We start from the raw sequence: 17,870 nt of genomic DNA, 5'->3' as shown, positions 1-17,870 counted from the left end.
CCTCTGGGAAAAATTTACTGCAGCCAATAAAAACCAAGTTGGCTGCAGTTACCCAGAGGGCCTTTTCATCAGCCACTCCTAAATTATGGAATGGCCTGTCGGAAGATATCCGACATATCAGCCATCAACATGGATCTCTTCTGACAGGCCTTCCCTGACTGATCATCTTACTCCCACTGATATGGATCAAGATGTCTCGTGCAAATTATTATGTTTTAGTGATTTTAATATTATTTATAAGGTTGATGTTGTATGTATGTGTTTTATTATTATTTTTATTATTGTAATTTTTTACTGATGTAACTCGCCTCAATCCATTGGAGAGGTGGGATAAAAATAACATTATTATTATTATTATTATTATTATTATTATTTATTAAAAAGAAGTAGAAAGAGATCCTCTGGATGCTCTGTACTGAGTATGAGTTTCCAGTACTTGTGTAGAATCATAAAATATAGGCTACACTGAATATTCATGAAGTAATATTTCAGTGAAAAACAAGAAAATGAAGTAAGTTAATGTACCCTTCCTTTGGTGCTTTTCCAAACCATTTTTCTTGTCTTCCCCAGTAGCTGCTTTGATGCATTAAAAATCATTATCTTTGTTCATAACTCAGTCTCAGTGATCACATTAAATATGTCACTGAGAAAATTTCACAAAATTGACTCAAAGTGAGGGCAAATGTCTTGCTTTTACTCTGAATACATGACCCAATCACATTGGCCAAAGCATGACACCACAATGCCATATAACCAGTTAGGGCTGACTATACACAACATCACAAAAACAATTCAACAAGAGGACAAGGCTACCTGCCCTCACTCCAAATGGGCAAATAAATTTTGCTATGTTTGCAATCTCTCTTAGATATCCCAGCTTGCTATTGGACTATGGCTGGAGTGGGTGGGAATGAACCTTTAATGAAAAGCACACTCAACCTTTACCTCTTGTTCCTTCCCATCTCCAAGATGACCCAAGATGGCCCTGTGTCCGAAGAAAGACTTTTTTTCAAAATGTGTTTTGCATATTTTGTTCACTAAAATAGCCTTTAGGGGCAACAAAGCTGGATAATAAACTTGGCTGTATGCTAGAGGAAGAGTGAAGTCTGTATAAAAATATTCATTTCCACCCCTTCCGGGCAGTAGACAGAACTTCCTCTCGTGCTGCTGTGAATGCAAAAGCACTTGGGATTTGCTTTCAGCAAAATAGGTTGATAAACACGCCAAAGCCTCCCATTTTCTCACACCCCTTGCAATCTCCCCTCCCTCCCAAAATTTTAGGTAGCAAAACCCCTACAGTTGCATAGGAATGTCCAGATTACTGTTGATTGAAGTATGCTTAGATCTTGTATTAGGGAGATGTAGCAGAAAGTCCCACCAGGCAGAACTACATCATGTTTCTTTCCATTCTCCCTCAAACTCACCATTTACCTGCTGCAGTCCCTAGAGCATGGCCATTTACTGGCCAGTGGAGAATGAGTTTCTGGTGGTGGCAAACATATAGATCACAGCTGGGCACACAACACTGAGGTATCTTTTGCAACTGGGCAGTCCATCCTGGGCAGCCTTTGGAGATTCTGCTTCCTCTGATACACAGGCAAAAGGTGGGGTTGCGGAGGGAGTTTGGTTGTTCCATGTGACTGGAAGATAATTCCAGCTCTTTGATGACCAAAAATCGATTGTGTGTGTATGTGTGCCTTCAAGTCATCTGTCAGTTTATGGGAATCCCATGAATTTCATAGGGTTCTCTTAGGCAAGGAATACTCAAGAGATAGTTTTGCCAGTTCCTTCCTTTCAAGTATAGCCTACAGCACCTGGTATTTGTTAGTGGTCTCTCATCCAAGTACTAACCAGGCCTGACCCTTATTGGTTTCCAAGGTCAGATGAGATCTGATGTCTTTAGGGTATTGAGGCTCACTAAAAAATTAATAACATAGATGTAAATTGGATTCACACCTTCCATTAGTCACTAACAGAATGCCAAGCCATAACTGACTATGGTCATCCAAAAAACCCCCCAAAAAAACCCCCAAATAGATAACCTTTGATCTCAGGGCTATGTTGCTTTTTGGACTACACTTCCCAGAACCCTGTGGTTCAAAAAGAAATCCCTAAATTTTTCAGCCTCTAGAATATAGAGACAGATTGACAAGAAGAAGGAAGCAGTCATGTCCCCCATGCTATTCAACATTTACATGAAACCACTGGGAGAGATCATCCGGGGACAGGGGGCGCAGTGTTATCAGTATGCTGATGACACCCAAATATGTTTCTCTGTGTCCCCGACTGATGCAGTGACCAAGGATGGCATCTCTCCTCTAAATGCCTGTCTGGAGTCGGTAATGGGCTGGATGAGGGAAAACAGACTCAGTTTGAATCCAGAGAAAACGGAAGTGCTCGTGATAGGTTCCCCGGGCCCGGGGATGGATATTTGTCCACCTGTCCTGAACGGGGTCACGCTCCCCTTAAAGGACTCCGTTCACAACTTGGGGGTGCTCCTGGACTCGTCGCTCCACCTTACATCTCAGGTGGATGCGATGGTCAGGAGCACCTGTTATCAGCTTTGGCTGATACGCCAGCTGCGACCCTACCTGGGCTGGGGGGACCTTGAAACAGTGGTACATGCTCTGGTGACCTCTCGGTTGGATTTCTGCAATGAGCTCTACATGGGGCAACCCTTGTACCATACTCGAAAGCTACAATTGGTTCAGAATATGACAGCAAGACTGGTCACTGGATCCTCCAGGGCCAGTCACATAACACCTGTGCTGAAAGATCTACTTTGGCTGCCTATTCGCTTCCAGGCGCAATACAAGGTGTTGGTTATTACCTATAAAGCCCTAAATGGCTTGGGCCCAGGGTACTTGGAGGACCGCCTCTCCCCATACAATCCGCCCCGCGCTCTCAGGTCAGCTGGGAAGCAACTGTTGAAAGTTTCAGACGCAAAATATTCTGCGACAGCACAGAGGGCATTCTCTGTCTCGGCCCCGCAGCTCTGGAATTCTCTTCCCGGCGAGCTCCGCTCGGCCGCCTCCCTTGACCTATTCAGAAAGGGGTTAAAAACCTTCCTTTTTCAACAAGCTTTCCCCTAATCGATGTAATATCTGCTCCCCCTCCATCGCACTTGCACTTTAAGCTAGATATGTGAGTTTTTTAATCTGTAATTTTTTAACTTGTTTTTATTGCTGTTTTATTGTTGTATTTGTTTATTGTGGAATTGTACATTTATGTACTTTGTAACCCGCCTTGATCTACCAAGGAAAGGCGGGCTATAAATAAAGATTTTATTTATTTATTATTATTATGTGGTACCGTTAAAGGCAATTAATTTAATCTGTTCTAATCCATTTCTTCAGATATACAGACACATCTCTCTGTTTTCTATCTCTTTTCTAATTCTTGTAATTGGAAATTTTCCCTTTAGATGATGCATTGTTGGACTGATTGGTTTACAATTTAACTGTCATTGATCAGTGCTATGGAATGCTGGATTTCTGGTTTTGTGAGATATTTAGCCTTTTCTGTCAGAGAACTCTGATGCCACAACAAATTACAAATCTCAGGATCCCAAAGGATGGAGCCTGGCAACTAAAGGGAGCCAGCATACATAATGTAGTCTTTGAGTGTTAGACTAGGACTTTGAGAAACCAGGAATCCCCATTCAGCCATGGTGACCTTTGTCAAGTTATACTCTCTTAGTCATAGACCAAGGCAATACCAAACTTTTCTGAATATGAGAATCTCATAAATCTTGCCAACAAAGCTGTATGATGTGGTCTCCCTAAAGACACCACATCCTTTCTGATCTTCAAGCAGGGTCATTCCTGGTTAGTACTTGGATAGAAGATAGCCAACCAGGTGCTGTAGGCTATATTTCAGAAGACGGAACTGGCAAAACCACTTCTTGATTCCAACACCCTAAATTGGAATCAACCTGAAGGCACATAGCAACAATATATTTCTCTGTGGAAGTGAGATATCTTCTGAATAAGTCAGGATTCAAGCTTGTGTAGGCAGGATTTATACCTTCGGGGCAGTGGCTAGTTTTGAAAGCTGTTGTTATTTATGCTTGCAGCAGCTTGTTTGTTGCTTTGCTTTCCTTATGTCAACCCACTGCTGAATTTGACACTGTTTCTTATCTATGTGAAAGTGTATCTCGGAGGAAGTACCTTGACTGATGCTAGGGAATGATAGAGTGAGCTTCTCCACTTCCCTTACCCTAATTTTGCATAAGGCCAGACTTCCTTTTAGAATTTTTTTCCCTAAAAGGAAACAAAAAAGGAGCCAGATTTCCTGTTGTTGTTTTAAAATGACTTCCACTATCTTCATCCTTTTGGTGCCTGCCTGGTCATTTCCTACCTAAGATATCCTAGAAAAATCCATTAGCAAATCCAAAGATTTTTATGTCCCTCTCCGTCTTTCTCTTGAACCAAATTAACTCAAATCATCAATTTTATGAATGGAGGTTTGTTCCTAGAATAGCTGCTGACAACCCCATCCCCCGTGCCATCAGTATCCTGATTGGGTTGACCTAGTCAGAATAATGAAGGAATTTACCTCTAGGGCCTGGGAGTATCTATTTTTATGTCATAGCAAAGTCTTGGAAAGTTGGGCATTGCTTATTTAGTGTTTCGTTACAAGTAGGACCTGCAACAAAATGTTGCAGGATGTCCTCTTCCACAAAATACAAGTACTACTGGTCAGGATTCCAGTCAACCATTCGCTCCTCCAAGATACTATCTGATGTAAGGAATGCTAGCAGCCCATCTCTCTGTCAAATCTTCTTCCTAATATGAGGAAGAGGCTGTTTTCCCAGTGACAACTAACTTTCCATGACTCCTTAGTCCTCACTGTGTTCTGTTTTTTAAAGTTATATTGTATCTAGGCTCATCCAACCAAGGTGATAGCAGCCTCTTGTTTCTCAGTGGCCCAAGTTGGTTGACAATTACTTACGTTTGCTAGAGATGATAATACTCATTGCCCCTTACAGAGCTTGGAATGTTATTTCTGAATGGCAGATCCTTGCTTGTTGCCATTATGTTGTTGTATGCCTTCATGTTGTTTCTGGCATCCCTAAGGGAAACCTATCATGGGTTTTTTTTTTAAAGTTTCTTCAGAGGGGGTTTGCCATTACCATCATCTGAGGCTGAGAGTGTATGACTTGCCCAAGGAGTGTATGACTTCCCTGTTTTTAAGACTATTAAAATGTAAAAATGTAAACTTAGTTTTTTAAAATAAGTACATTTTAAACTGTTTAAAAATTTAGACCATTTAAAATAGTTTAATGTTGCTTTGGTTTCTGTACTTCACATTGAGAACTTTTAATTGAGAACAAACATCCAAAGGAATAAATACATTACTTTTATAAATTAATTCTTTACAGGTAATATTGGAACTTAGAATAGGTTACTTCCTAGCTCTTTTCCTTTACATCAGTTTACATAGGGATTACAATGGCATTAATCCAGATTCTGGCTTAGTTTCAATAATTCCTCAGCATCAGATGTTCCCAGACTAATTACTATGTCCATGAAGGTTTTGGGGCATATGATTGCCCTGTGTTCCTGTTTCTATTGTGCTCATACTTATCTTGTCATTGGCTAATGCAAACAAACCAATCTACCCTTGAAGCATAACTTTTTGGTTATCTTTTCTTTTACAGCCAGGCTGGATTGGGAAACAATCCTTATTCCTGTAAGAAATGGAAAGATATAACTGACAGAAGAGGTGGGAATCAAATTGAAATAATGAAAACTCAGTCTGTTGTTATTGCTGGGAAAAGGAAGGTGAGCGTGTCATCTTTTGTCTGTATATTTGAAATGCTGTTTAAAGGAATCAGAATAACTCTAACTTAGTGGCTTATTTGTGATCATTAGAATCATGGGCGTGCCCATACACAATTACAAATAATTGTGTCCACAGATAAATGGACAGGATTCCTATATAAAAGTAACATTCTCTTGTAGACATGTAGAATTATAGTCAGGAAACTGAGAGCCACACAGTACAGTGATGGAGAGAACTGAGCCTGGAAAACTTAATATCCTGTGCAAATCTTGGATATAACTTGTTAGTTATAACATTGCTAACAACAATTAATTAAAATTTTGATAATAAGGGTGCAACTAAAATATGTTTTGAAAGCAAATGAAACATGTAAGAGCACAGGTGTGATAATTAACAAGCGAGACAACAAGTAGCATAATGAATTTAAGTCCAAGGCAGAAATAACCGAGTTTCAGATTGCTTTAACTGCCCAGGCTCAATGCTAAGGAACTGTAGCACTGAGAACTGTAGTTTAGTGAGACATTTACACTCCTCTGTCAGAGAGCTCTGATGCCACAATAAACTACAATTCCCAGGATTCGCTAGCACTGAGCCATGGCTGTTAAATTGGTCTCAAACTGGATTATTTCTGCAGTGTGTTTTGGACATTAATTTCCCCATCAGTGTAAATGAGTATCAGGAATAGATTGGTTCTGAAATGTTGTGACAGAAATGCTTGGCAAATACTCATAGGCCCGGTTCCTGATATTTGGGAATCTCTGTTCTCTGCACTGTAGCTCACCCCTATTCAGCAGGGAGACCTGACTGTTTATGTACAGTATCATTTTCAGGGGGATGGAGCAGCTGCAGTGGAGAGAAGGAGATGGAGAGGTCCCTCAATTATATGTATCTAGTGGTTAAGACACCAGTTCTGATGATCTGAAGATTGGAAGGCTGGTAGTTTGAAGCCCAAGTGCTGCATGATGGAATGAGCTCCTGTCACTAGTCCCAGCTTCTGCCAGCCTAGCAATTCGAAAGCATGCAAATGCAAGTACATAGACAAGTACCACTTCTCAGGGGGAAGGTAACAGTGTTTTGTGCAGTCATGTTGGCCACATGACCACTAGAGCAGTCCTTGGACAAAGCTGGCTTAAAAATGGACATGAGCACCGCCCCCTACAGTTGGTTACAACTAGACATTCATGTCAAGAGACTACCTTTACTTTTAAATCTGGATCCAGCCCTTGGTTATCAATCCCCAACATGTTATCAAATATACACCAAAAATGTGGGTAAAGGAGAATAACAACTGTAAAGCATAGTTTTTTGTGGGTTTTTGTGGGCTATGTGACCATGTTCTGAAAGAATTTATTCCTCTTCCAGAACACGGCCACATAGCCCAGAAAACCCACAAAAAAGTATGGATGCCAGCTGTGGAAGCCTTCGACTTCAGACTGTAAAGCACTTTAAAAATTCAAATTTTTATAAAGGATAAATTGCAATAATAGTTTCTAAGTACATGTAATGTAAAAGTTTATTCGGTCATTGACCAGCAAAATCTAAGTACATATCTAGACTGCATGTGGGACAATGTCAAATGATGTTTAAGCATTTCTGGAGAATGAGGCCAGGTCTACATTCGTCCATGTAGACATGCCCAAATGGCCCTTGTAGGCATGTGGATATGCTATCCTGTGCATGCTTACTCAGAGGTAATTCCCACTATGTCCAATAAGATTTGCTCACTAGTAACTGTGATTTGGATTGCAGCTTAAGGTTGGATTTCTGACTGCATTATTAGAATGTAAATTATGTTGAACACCATGAGACTCACTTTTGTATAAACATGCTTCAAGCTGGCCAGCCTGATGCAAATGGAATGTGGAAGAAAGTGTTCTATTTTGGATCTTGCTTAAAATGTTAAGATCTCTGTTGGCCACAGTCTCTATTGACAATTGTAGCAAGATGGTTTAGGGAGGGTAAACAATTTCACTTTTGTTTGCCAGAATGGGTAAGCAGCAGGTCATGTAAGCTTCAGATGCAAACAGGATACCCAAAACAATGGTGGGTTGTGTTGTGCTGGAATTTATAATGGCCTGGATAACTACAGCTGACTTATTGTGTGGGGTTCAGAGAGGCCCTGCAGCATCAGTGTGTCCTGACATTATTTGCTTCATTCTCTTGTAGACCGTAAGCGCTCTCATCATTCAAGCAGCAAATGTGTCTGCTTTGTACAAATGTGTGGCTAGCAATAAAGCTGGAGAAGGCGAGAGGGTGATCTCCTTTCACGTTACCAGTAAGTACTACATAACAGTTTGCAAATCACATCTTAACCAATTTCATTAAACAAGGGTTCTTACCCTATTGTACCAGTGTAGGAACAAGGTAGCCTTCCAGATGTTGCTGGACTGCAACTCCAAATATTCCTCACCATTGGCTGTTCTGGCTAACTAAGGTTTTTCCTCCTCCTCTTCCTCCGTTAAAAAAAAAACCTCTGTTAAACTCCAGCAATGACAAATTTCTACCACCTAATCATGAAAAATTAACAATATAATTGTAGCAATCCATGAAGGGAAGAGTTGATGAAAGTAGCGATTCAGCAACATCTAGAGGGCTGCATTTGCCCACTTTTGTTCTGTACCAGGGGCAAGGAACTGCGTGAAGGCCAGGGGCCAATTCCACTTCAGCAAGCCCAAGTACCTCCATATTTCTCTGCAGTCCCTCTCAAAATGGCAACAGAAAATGACATCCAGTCATTTCCTGTCACCATTTTGAGAGGGAATGCAGAGGAAAATGGAGGAATTTATGCATAGTATCAGATTCTGATGTCCTTGTGGATGGGATATTTTCCCATTTTTTGTATACTTGGGGGACTTTCCACAAAGTTTGGGAGTAAAAATTGTCCAAAAATTGTACCAATCCCCCCCCAAAAAATTTGGGGAACCGGGGGAGCACAGAAAAGGGGCCCACATGCTGTATGCTGTCATACTTTGTACACTCTCTATCCCATGCTGTCAGTATGTACAAACACTTTCTGGTGGTATGTAAGCTTGCCAGCACATATTCATTTCCAGTTCAAATTTCAGAGGCACCTGAAAAAATACCTCACTATATATATATTTTTTAAAAATGATACTCTATAATGGTTGTACATGATGGTTTTACTGGTTGTTTATTTTTGAAATAGTTTTTACTCTTAACCTGTAACTTCCACTTTTGACTGTGAAATATACCATGATTGGGATTATGAATTAGGAGTAGTAAGGAATCAGTGTGGTATAGTGGTTTGAATATTGGAATAAGACTGTGGGAGATCAGGGTTTGAATTCTTAGGAGCTAAACAGACTGCCCCCCCCCCCCTTTGGAGCAATGTCCTGCTGCCCCTTTTCTTGCCAGATATGGGCTGCAGCAGCTACATGCCGCGGCCCTGATCCTGCAATGAAAGACAGTTTTTATCCCCAATATTTTTGTGGCAATATTTATTAGAGGAGGTTTGTCATTGCCTTCCTCTGAGGAACTACATGCCATGGCCCCCATCTGGTGTTTTTCTGGCCTTAAAAAGAACAGCAAAATGCTGCTCCTTTTGGAGCTGGAAAAAGGGCACCTTTGCTGCCATGGTGGCATTTTCCAGTGCTCCTTTTGGCATGCATCATCTGGACGCCCAAAGGATCGCCGTAATGCCACTCGCTGTGTGGTTAGGTGGGCAGCGTGACAGTAGCTTGGGGTGGAGTTGAGGTATATGTTGTGCAGCCACCACACCCTCACTCTGCCCCAAGGCTGGCATTAAATGTCGGTCTGTTCAGCCTCCTACTCAGCCATGGAAACCAACTGGGTGACCATGAGTAAGTCACAAACTCTCAGCCTCAGAGGAAGGCAACGACAAACCTCCACTAATAATTATTGCCACAAAAACCCTGCCATAGGGTTCCCATACGTCAGAGCTGACTTGGAGGCACAGAACAACAACAATGGTCCAAAAGAGAGAAGCTTAATTATTTATATCATGAGATGTTATAGACTACCCAGTGAGAATGATCCTGAATAGTGAGAATGATCCTGAATAGGAACAGATTGCTGCTGCTGGATCTGACCTTCAGTAGAAGGGTACTGCATGGTGGGAAGATCTTACTCAGAATTCATGGTTTGCTGTGATGTTCAGCACTGTCAGATCAAACAGCACTGATTGGGTGAAGCATTGCAGTCAAATCTAGCCATAATGATATCCATTGCTCCTTCTCTTGAAACAGGGAATAATCTTCAGCCTCATTTGGATATTACAAAAAAACCATGGTTTATCATTACATGTATGAGGTCTGGGCTCACTTGCTCCCCATCTCCTCCAGGGTGTCCAAAAGAAAGAGCTCAAAAACGTTCCCTTTCCCCCCCTTCTTTGATTCTTTGGTACTTTGTGCCAGCACGCACAAAGCACACAACAGTTATCAGAGCATGCAAAAGTTACTTCTTTGGATGAGAACTTCCAGACACCTACAACCAGTTATGACCATGCAATCTGATGATTATGGGTGCTGTAGTCTAAAAGAATAATTTTTCTGAGCTCTAAGTTGATCATATAGCAGGATACTGGGGACTGAAACCTATTCATTTTCAGGATTATCCTGAACGTTTCAGAAAGAAAACCACTGAGGGCATGAAGATCTCTAGACATGATGGATGATCTCTCTCTCTCTCATTCTCTTCCAATAATTTCATTTTCCCCCTTGTAGGAGGCCTTGAAATTAATCTTCAGCCTCAAAGCCAACCTACTGAGAAGCACAATGTCTCCTTGCAGTGCACAGCAGACAGGCTTACTTTTGAAAACTTGACCTGGTTTAAGCTGAGCCCTCGTGCCTCGATGACAAGACTTGGCAGGTTGCCCATGCCCATTTGCAAAAACCTGGAAACTCTTCAGAGGCTTAATGCCATGGCTGCAAGTGCCAATGGGGAAAATGTTACCAGGGAACTCCTTCTCCAGAACATTTCCCTTCAAGATAGTGGGGATTACGTATGTGTCGCACAGGACAAAAAGACCAAATTGCGACACTGCCTTGTCAAACACCTCACTATTCAAGGTAAGGTCCTGCTTATTTTTTTATGTTTTTGGGGGCTATGTGGCCATATTCTGGAAGAGTTTATTCCTGACATGAGGTCATGCTGTTTGATGAGAAGGGAAGCTATGATCAGGAGTTGACAGGGCTTGAATATTTGTGTTTTACAACAGTTCCCATATTACCTCACCAACCATGAATAACTGCCAATGTGGTTGGGGTTTCTGGGTGTTGTCATCCAAAAAATAACATTTGCAGGCTTCAGGAATGGGTGGACCTGTCTGCTTCTGGTGACTATCATATGTGCTTATTCCTTAGTTCGTTACATGTTATTCACCATTACAATAATGGTGATTTAAAAAAAAACAACTGCACAAAAATTCACATTTTTGAATACATATTTAAATGCATATTATAAGATATTTTCTCTCTAAATATACAATTTAAATACATCTTTTTTGAGTCAATAACTCTTGGAACATTTGGGAAGAGCACACTGCCATTCTAACCTGTACACTCTTATGAGATAATAGAATTCAAAGACATAGCTGTGTTAGTTTGGAAAATCAGTATGCAAAGGATCTTGTAGCAACATTGAGATTAACTGAAAGAAAGAAATTGATATCTGAGGAAGTAGGCTCAAGTCTACGACAGTTTGTGCTACCAACCTCTTTCTTTCAGTTAGTCTCATAGGTGCTACAAGATCCTTTTACATACTAGGAATAATAGGTTAAAGAGTGCACTGTATTTGGGCTGCATGTGAGTTTCAGGATAGTTCCATGGAAGTTTGTAGTCCACTTGGTTTGTAGACTGTGTCAGGGCCATAGAGGCAAAACAAGTAGAGAATGAAGAGGAAAATGGAAGGAGGCACTTTCACAATATAATTACATTGTGGAATTTATTGTATAAGTATTATGATATATTTTAGACTCTTTAACCTTCAAAATTGGTTACAGTAATTTTCACAGAATCTACAGCAGTACTGGCTGCTACTTGTGGTACTGAGAATAGGCCCTCTGTGTTAAACCCATAGTTCAAAGTTAACCAGTGGGATCTGATAATGACTTATCAGTAGTTTCAGGTTTATAATTCCAAAACTGCATTTTTAAAATATCTGACATTAAAATTTAAATGTTAAATCTCTCACAAACAGAACCAGTGGCACCCAGCATTATGGGGAACCTTGAGAATCAAACAACATATATCGGTGAAACAATAGAAGTATCATGTGTAGCAAATGGAATCCCTTCTCCACTCATCAAGTGGTTTAAAAACAACGAATCTCTTGTTGAAGATTCAGGTGAGACTGAACGTTATGTCTAGCAGTTCCATTTGCTGAGTTGCTTATGTAAAATTCCTCATTGATTTTGGTTCTACTTAAGTTAGTTCTTCCCAGGAAGCACCTTTCACATTCCACTATTTCATGTTTTCCTTCTTTCCTGATCTTTGCTTTAGCAAGCAATCAACCCTTATTGCAAGTAGCTGTTGCTCCTCTACATATTTAGGAAATACACGAGGAGATGGGCAGGACTGTAACTACAACAGACTAGCTGTATGGGCAACAGGTCCTTTCCTTTCCTTTGGGAACCCTATAGTGGTAGCATTGCTAATTATGAGGACAGAGTCTATAGCACTGGGTCTCCTGTTTATGCATTATGTTAACACCTGAAAATTGTGCCTCCAATGGCCAACCTCATTCTGCCTGTGATTTACTGAATATTCAAATGTAGTGTAATATGAAAAGCTCTTTTAAAGGGGAGTTAGACATACCTGTGGAGGATTACTGATGATTGCTGGTTTATATCATTTTGTACCTTCAATTCAGCTCTGACTTATGGCACATGTCTTGGCAAATGTGACTTGACTAAGGCCATCAAGTGGATTTTCTTGGCTTCACTTGGCTGAGTGAAGATTCAAATCCAGGTCTCTGAGAGTCCTAGTCCAATATTCAAACCACTATTTAATTGTCTCTAGGATTAGAGCAATCATGTCTGTGACTATCTTTTTCTGGAGACCCATGACAGGAGAAGGTTCTTCCCACATGCCCTGCTTTTGGGTTTCTTATAAATGTCTGATTGGTGACAGGGCAGGACAGTTTTAATAGAACAGAGGTTCTTAAAGAGTGATATAGGTACATTAGATATGGAAAATCCTACATGAAGTGAAATGAAATGGTCTTCAGATTCCATCCAGCCACTAATTAATTTTACACATGAAATAATCAAAATTCAGGCCAATAGTAAGTTGTGTCCTTTGGTCTGGAAGACTTTTTTCCAGTGCCAGCTGTTTGGATATACTGCCCACAGTCACTTCCTCAGACCTCTCTTCATTATCATTGTAGTATATGACCTAGGGATGTAAAATTTTGACTATTTTTGTCCTTGCAAATAAAGACAAATAATTTCAGCAGTTATTCCCATTGTGCCATCCTCATCAGGTATTTGCACATCCTGAAATGTTTTAGGATATTATTCTGTGCCAAAATATGTATGGGTTGGCACAAGAATCATGTTTCATACAAAATACATTTCCAGATAGGCACACAGAGCTTTTTTTTTTTTTTTTTTTTTGGGGGGGGGTACAAGGTTGCTGGCTTTTGCACAAAAATCTTGGATACACAGAGATCTGGCTATCTGGAAACAGTGTTTTTGGTACAAATCCCCCAAATTGTGGCAAAGAGAACCAATATATATTTCTGAGTGGAATAATTTCTTGAAAAATCCCAGGATATGAAAATATTAGGCAAAAACTACACAGGATTCTAGCCACTGTGTTACTTTTTCCATTTTACAGCCAAAAAATTAATTACAGCAAATATTATTTCTCTTTCTAGTAAGATCCAGGACCAACTATTTTGGACTAGAGCTCGAAAACCACCCAGTGAATATGCTGGTTGAGGCAGGAAGTGGGAAAAGTTACTTCAAACAAGTACCTTTTCCAGGTTCTGTCCAGAACTGAGCCTCATCATTGAAAATATCTTTGGGGGTTTGATTCTGGCTCTACCTAAGATGCATTTATTTCCCATGTTCTACTATTTGAACAGAAGAGACGAAATAAGGGTTTCCTGAGTGCGCTTCTCCATATTTGTACACATTGAGATTTTTAAAAATCCCATTAAAAATGATTGTGCTTCATTGTCTCCTGTTCAGCAATGATCTCTAATCCCCCTCCCAAAAAAACCCCAATAGCAGCAGAAGAGTAATTGTGGTGCTTTTGTCCTCTATAAGGTATTGTTTTGAAAGATGGAAACAGAAATCTCACCATCCGAAGGGTAAGGAAGGAAGATGAAGGGATCTACACCTGCCATGCCTGCAATGTTCTGGGCTGTACAAAAGCAGCAGCATTTTTTGAAGTGGAAGGTCTGTACTGATGTTCAATGGGAAAGTTTTCCTATGTGTTAGCTAAAACTTCCCTCCATTTATGTTTGATTCAATCTCTGTTTACAATGAATATCCATTATATAAGTGCTGCTATCAAAAACAAAACAAAACACAACCCTATGTGCTCTCTGTAAAATAATTATTCCTGAGTGGTTGAATGGAATCAGGGCAGACAGAAACCAAAGTTGCAAAAGCAGAGCGGACAGAAGCTGTATGTTAGCCAAGAAACAAAGGCCATAAAGTGCCAAGTCCAAAGAGAAGAGAGAAGGGGAAAGTCTAAGTACAGAGAGAGCATTGCTGTCAGATCTACTTTGAGTACTTCTTTGCAGGGTAGGCCAAATACACTTTGCTGCCTGAGGTACAATGGTGACCTTTCCTTCAGAGTCATGGCCCACCACATCCAAACTAAGCAGTTATTTGGCACCTGAGACCAGAAATAACACACACATGCCCCTGAGGCAATGAAACTACAAATTCATTCACTAACACTTAAATCCAGTTGCTAGTCCCTGCTAAAGCAGATATACTGGATCAATTGCTCAGTGTTAAATCAATTCTTACACAAATCTCATTGATTTAATGGGTTTTATCTAGTTGCATGTAGCAATAATCCTATCACTTTGTTGCCTTTTACAACACTAGATTTTGCTATGGGAAGTAGTTATCTAGGTGATTTATTCTGGCCTGCTTTCTCCTTGTTCTCTTTACACAAGCAGTTATTTGCATATGTAAGACCCTAAAATAAACTGAAAGATCTTGCCCTCTTGTCAAAAACTATGATCAGATTTTTTGTTCTAAGTATTGGTGTCCCTTCTCTGTATATACAAAATAGAAAAACCTTGGCACAGTATGATAAATCACTGATTTTTAAACTGTTATGATCAAGTGAGCCAAAGCTATATCCTGTTGTTATTATAAATCCACAGCAAGATATTGAAGTGATGTGCCATGAAACATATTTTAGTTGGCTGGAAAGTGCCTGTAAACAGTCCTCCATGTAAATGTGTGTGTTCAGTTATCTAACAAAGATTTGTCTAAATATAGCCTAGAATGATTTGATTTTTTTAAAAAAATAAATGTTGTAATTTGTTGTAAACCAACAATTAAACTGCATTTAGGGCAAAAAAAATGAAATGCACAGATAAAGCGTGGGGACACCTGGTTTAATAACCGTACATGTAAAAGGGACCTAGGAGTCCTAGTAGACCACAAGTTGAACATGAGTCAGCAGTGTGAGGCAGCAGCTAAAAAGGCCAGTTTGTGATTCTAGGCTGCCTCAACAGGAGTATAGCATCTAGATCAAGGGAAGTAATAGTACCACTCTATTCTACTTTGGTCAGGCCTCACCTGGAATACTGTGTCCAGTTCTGGACACCACAATTCAAAAAGGATGTTGACAGGCTGGAGTGTGTCCAGAGGAGGGCAACCAAAATGGTGAAAGGTCTGGAAACCATGCCCTATGAGAAGCGACTTAGGGAGCTGGGTATGTTTAGCTTGGAGAAGAGACAGTTAAGAGGTGATATGATAGCCCTGTTTAGATATTTGAAAGGATGTCATATTGAAGAGGGAGCAAGCTTGTTTTCTGCTGCTCCAGAGAATAGGACCATGAACAGTGGATGCAAGCTACAGGAAAAGAGATTCCACCTCAACATTAGGAGGACCTTCCCAACTGTAAAAGCTGTTCGACAGTGGAACAAACTCCCTTGGAGTGTGGTGGAGTCTCCTTTGGAGGTTTTTAAACAGAGGCTGGATGGCCATCTCTTGGGGTTGTTTTGATTGTGTGTTCCTGCATGGCAGAGGCTTGTACTGGATGGCCCTTGTAGTGTCTTCCAACTCTATGATTCTATGAAAATGTAAGGTCCTGTGCCATGAGGAAGGTGGGGTCTCAATATATGTTTTTACAAGTAATAAAAAGTGTAAGCACAATTTTGATAAATTGTTTAAATTTTGACAGTTGATGCCTTGTGTGGAATAATGTTGAAATATCCCCTTGTGAGACCCTGGTTACATGACACAAGACCTGAAAAGTGTGCACAATGAGTTCTTTGATGCTGACTGCTGAGTTGTAATGGCTGCTGTCATACTGCAAAATGAATGCAGTTTTATACCACTTTAACTTTCATGGCTCCATCCTATGGAATTTGTAGTTTGTTGTCGCAACAGAGCTTTCAGACAGAGAAGGCCAAAGAGCTCACAAAACCACAAATCCCAGAATTCCACAGCATTGAGCCATGGCAGTCAAAATGATGTCAAACTGTATTAATTCTAAAGTGTAGATGCATACTTAATCTGTGCTTGCTTGAGTTATACCACCTAGCAGGTTGCTTTGTATTGTATCAAGTCAGGCTACTCGTCCATCTCAATAAGTAATGTGTACACCAAGAGATAGGAAACCTGACACTGTCCAGACAGTGTTAGACTGCATCTCCTATAAATCTTCACCTTTGGCTATGCTGGACAAAACTAATAAGAGTTATAGCTGATCAACTTGTGAAAGGTCACAGGTTGTCCACCTCTGCTCTGCACTAATGGCCAGAAGTCCCTCAGGCTTTCAGACAGGAATATTTCCAAGTGCAACCTGGAGATAATGATGTTTCAACCTGGGACCTTCTTCATATAAGTGGTATTCTCTGCTCTTGAGCTATTTCACCCCTCCCTCAAATAGCAAGAACAGGTTTGGACATGATGGCTCTCCTTACAGTAAAATGTAGTCAAGCTCTATTGGGTGCTAGTGTTCTTGGGCTATGAGCCAGTTGTTATGGTTCTAAGCTATTAAGAGAACCTGCTTTATCTCTGTCCCAGCAAAATTCATGCAGTTTTAAGATCTGAGGATTTCAGTGGAAAGATCTGAGCATGTGGTTAAACCTAAAGTTAATTTGATTGAACCTTGCTTGCTTGTTCAGTCTCCACTGAAAGGTCACTTGATTTAATTCATGAATTGCAACAGAGAAGAGCAATCTGAGAACGTATTGACCAGTCATATAGACGATTCTTGGCTCTATTTACCTCAATAGTGTTATAGTGATGGATTTACACTGTGTACCAAAGGTGTGTATAATGCTTTTCCCTTGACATGTTTTTGCCTTAATTGAATTGCTATGTATGAGGCTTCTCAGGTTGTTTTTCCTGAACAAGGAACCCCTTTCAGTGGTTCAACTGATGACCTACCTAAAATAGGCTCTCATCTCCTACTAGTGAACCATCCAATTGTTTCTTCCCAGGGACTGATGAGAAAACGAATCTTGAGCTCATTATTTTGGTTGGAACAGCAGTAATTGCCATGTTCTTCTGGTTACTCCTTGTCATCATTCTGCAGACCGTTAAACGGGTAATGAAACCATTTTTCTCACTGTCCCTGTCAGCATCAGTCTTGCATGACAAATGGAAAGTGATGGGCCATCTTTTGTGTTGTTTCTTGCATTGTCTTTAAATCAACAGCTGCATTTTTCCTCTCTTAGTACCATCACATTCTTGCTGGGAAATGAGGACATTAAAAAGTTTGCTATTTAATTGACCAGCCATCTGATGAAGAGAAAAATGTTCCTTTTTCAGATATTAATAAAGCAAGTCATTAACAACAATCTGTGGGCACATGCCCTGCAGTACAACTGGTGAAGGGGACTACATACTTGCATTCTTGGGGACTAAATAATAAGAATGTTCCAGACCTCATTAAAAC

General features: G+C 40.3%; 1 protein-coding gene across 1 annotated transcript in view; it reads left to right on the top strand.

The window, feature by feature from the left end:
- KDR (kinase insert domain receptor) overlaps positions 1-17,870 on the top strand; it is a 58,631-nt gene that overhangs the window by 20,607 nt on the left and 20,154 nt on the right. Inside the window, exons 11-16 of the mRNA XM_089525244.1 lie at positions 5,663-5,786; positions 7,954-8,062; positions 10,491-10,835; positions 11,965-12,111; positions 14,039-14,170; positions 17,413-17,519. Of these exons, the coding sequence (XP_089381370.1) occupies positions 5,663-5,786; positions 7,954-8,062; positions 10,491-10,835; positions 11,965-12,111; positions 14,039-14,170; positions 17,413-17,519 (964 nt within the window). The remainder of the gene's footprint in view (positions 1-5,662; positions 5,787-7,953; positions 8,063-10,490; positions 10,836-11,964; positions 12,112-14,038; positions 14,171-17,412; positions 17,520-17,870) is intronic.

This window comes from Sceloporus occidentalis, unplaced genomic scaffold (assembly GCF_023333645.1).
Source record: "Sceloporus occidentalis isolate IW3139 unplaced genomic scaffold, rSceOcc1.0.p SCAF_5, whole genome shotgun sequence".
Lineage (NCBI taxonomy): Eukaryota > Metazoa > Chordata > Lepidosauria > Squamata > Phrynosomatidae > Sceloporus > Sceloporus occidentalis.
This window is presented reverse-complemented; position numbering and strand designations above follow the sequence as displayed.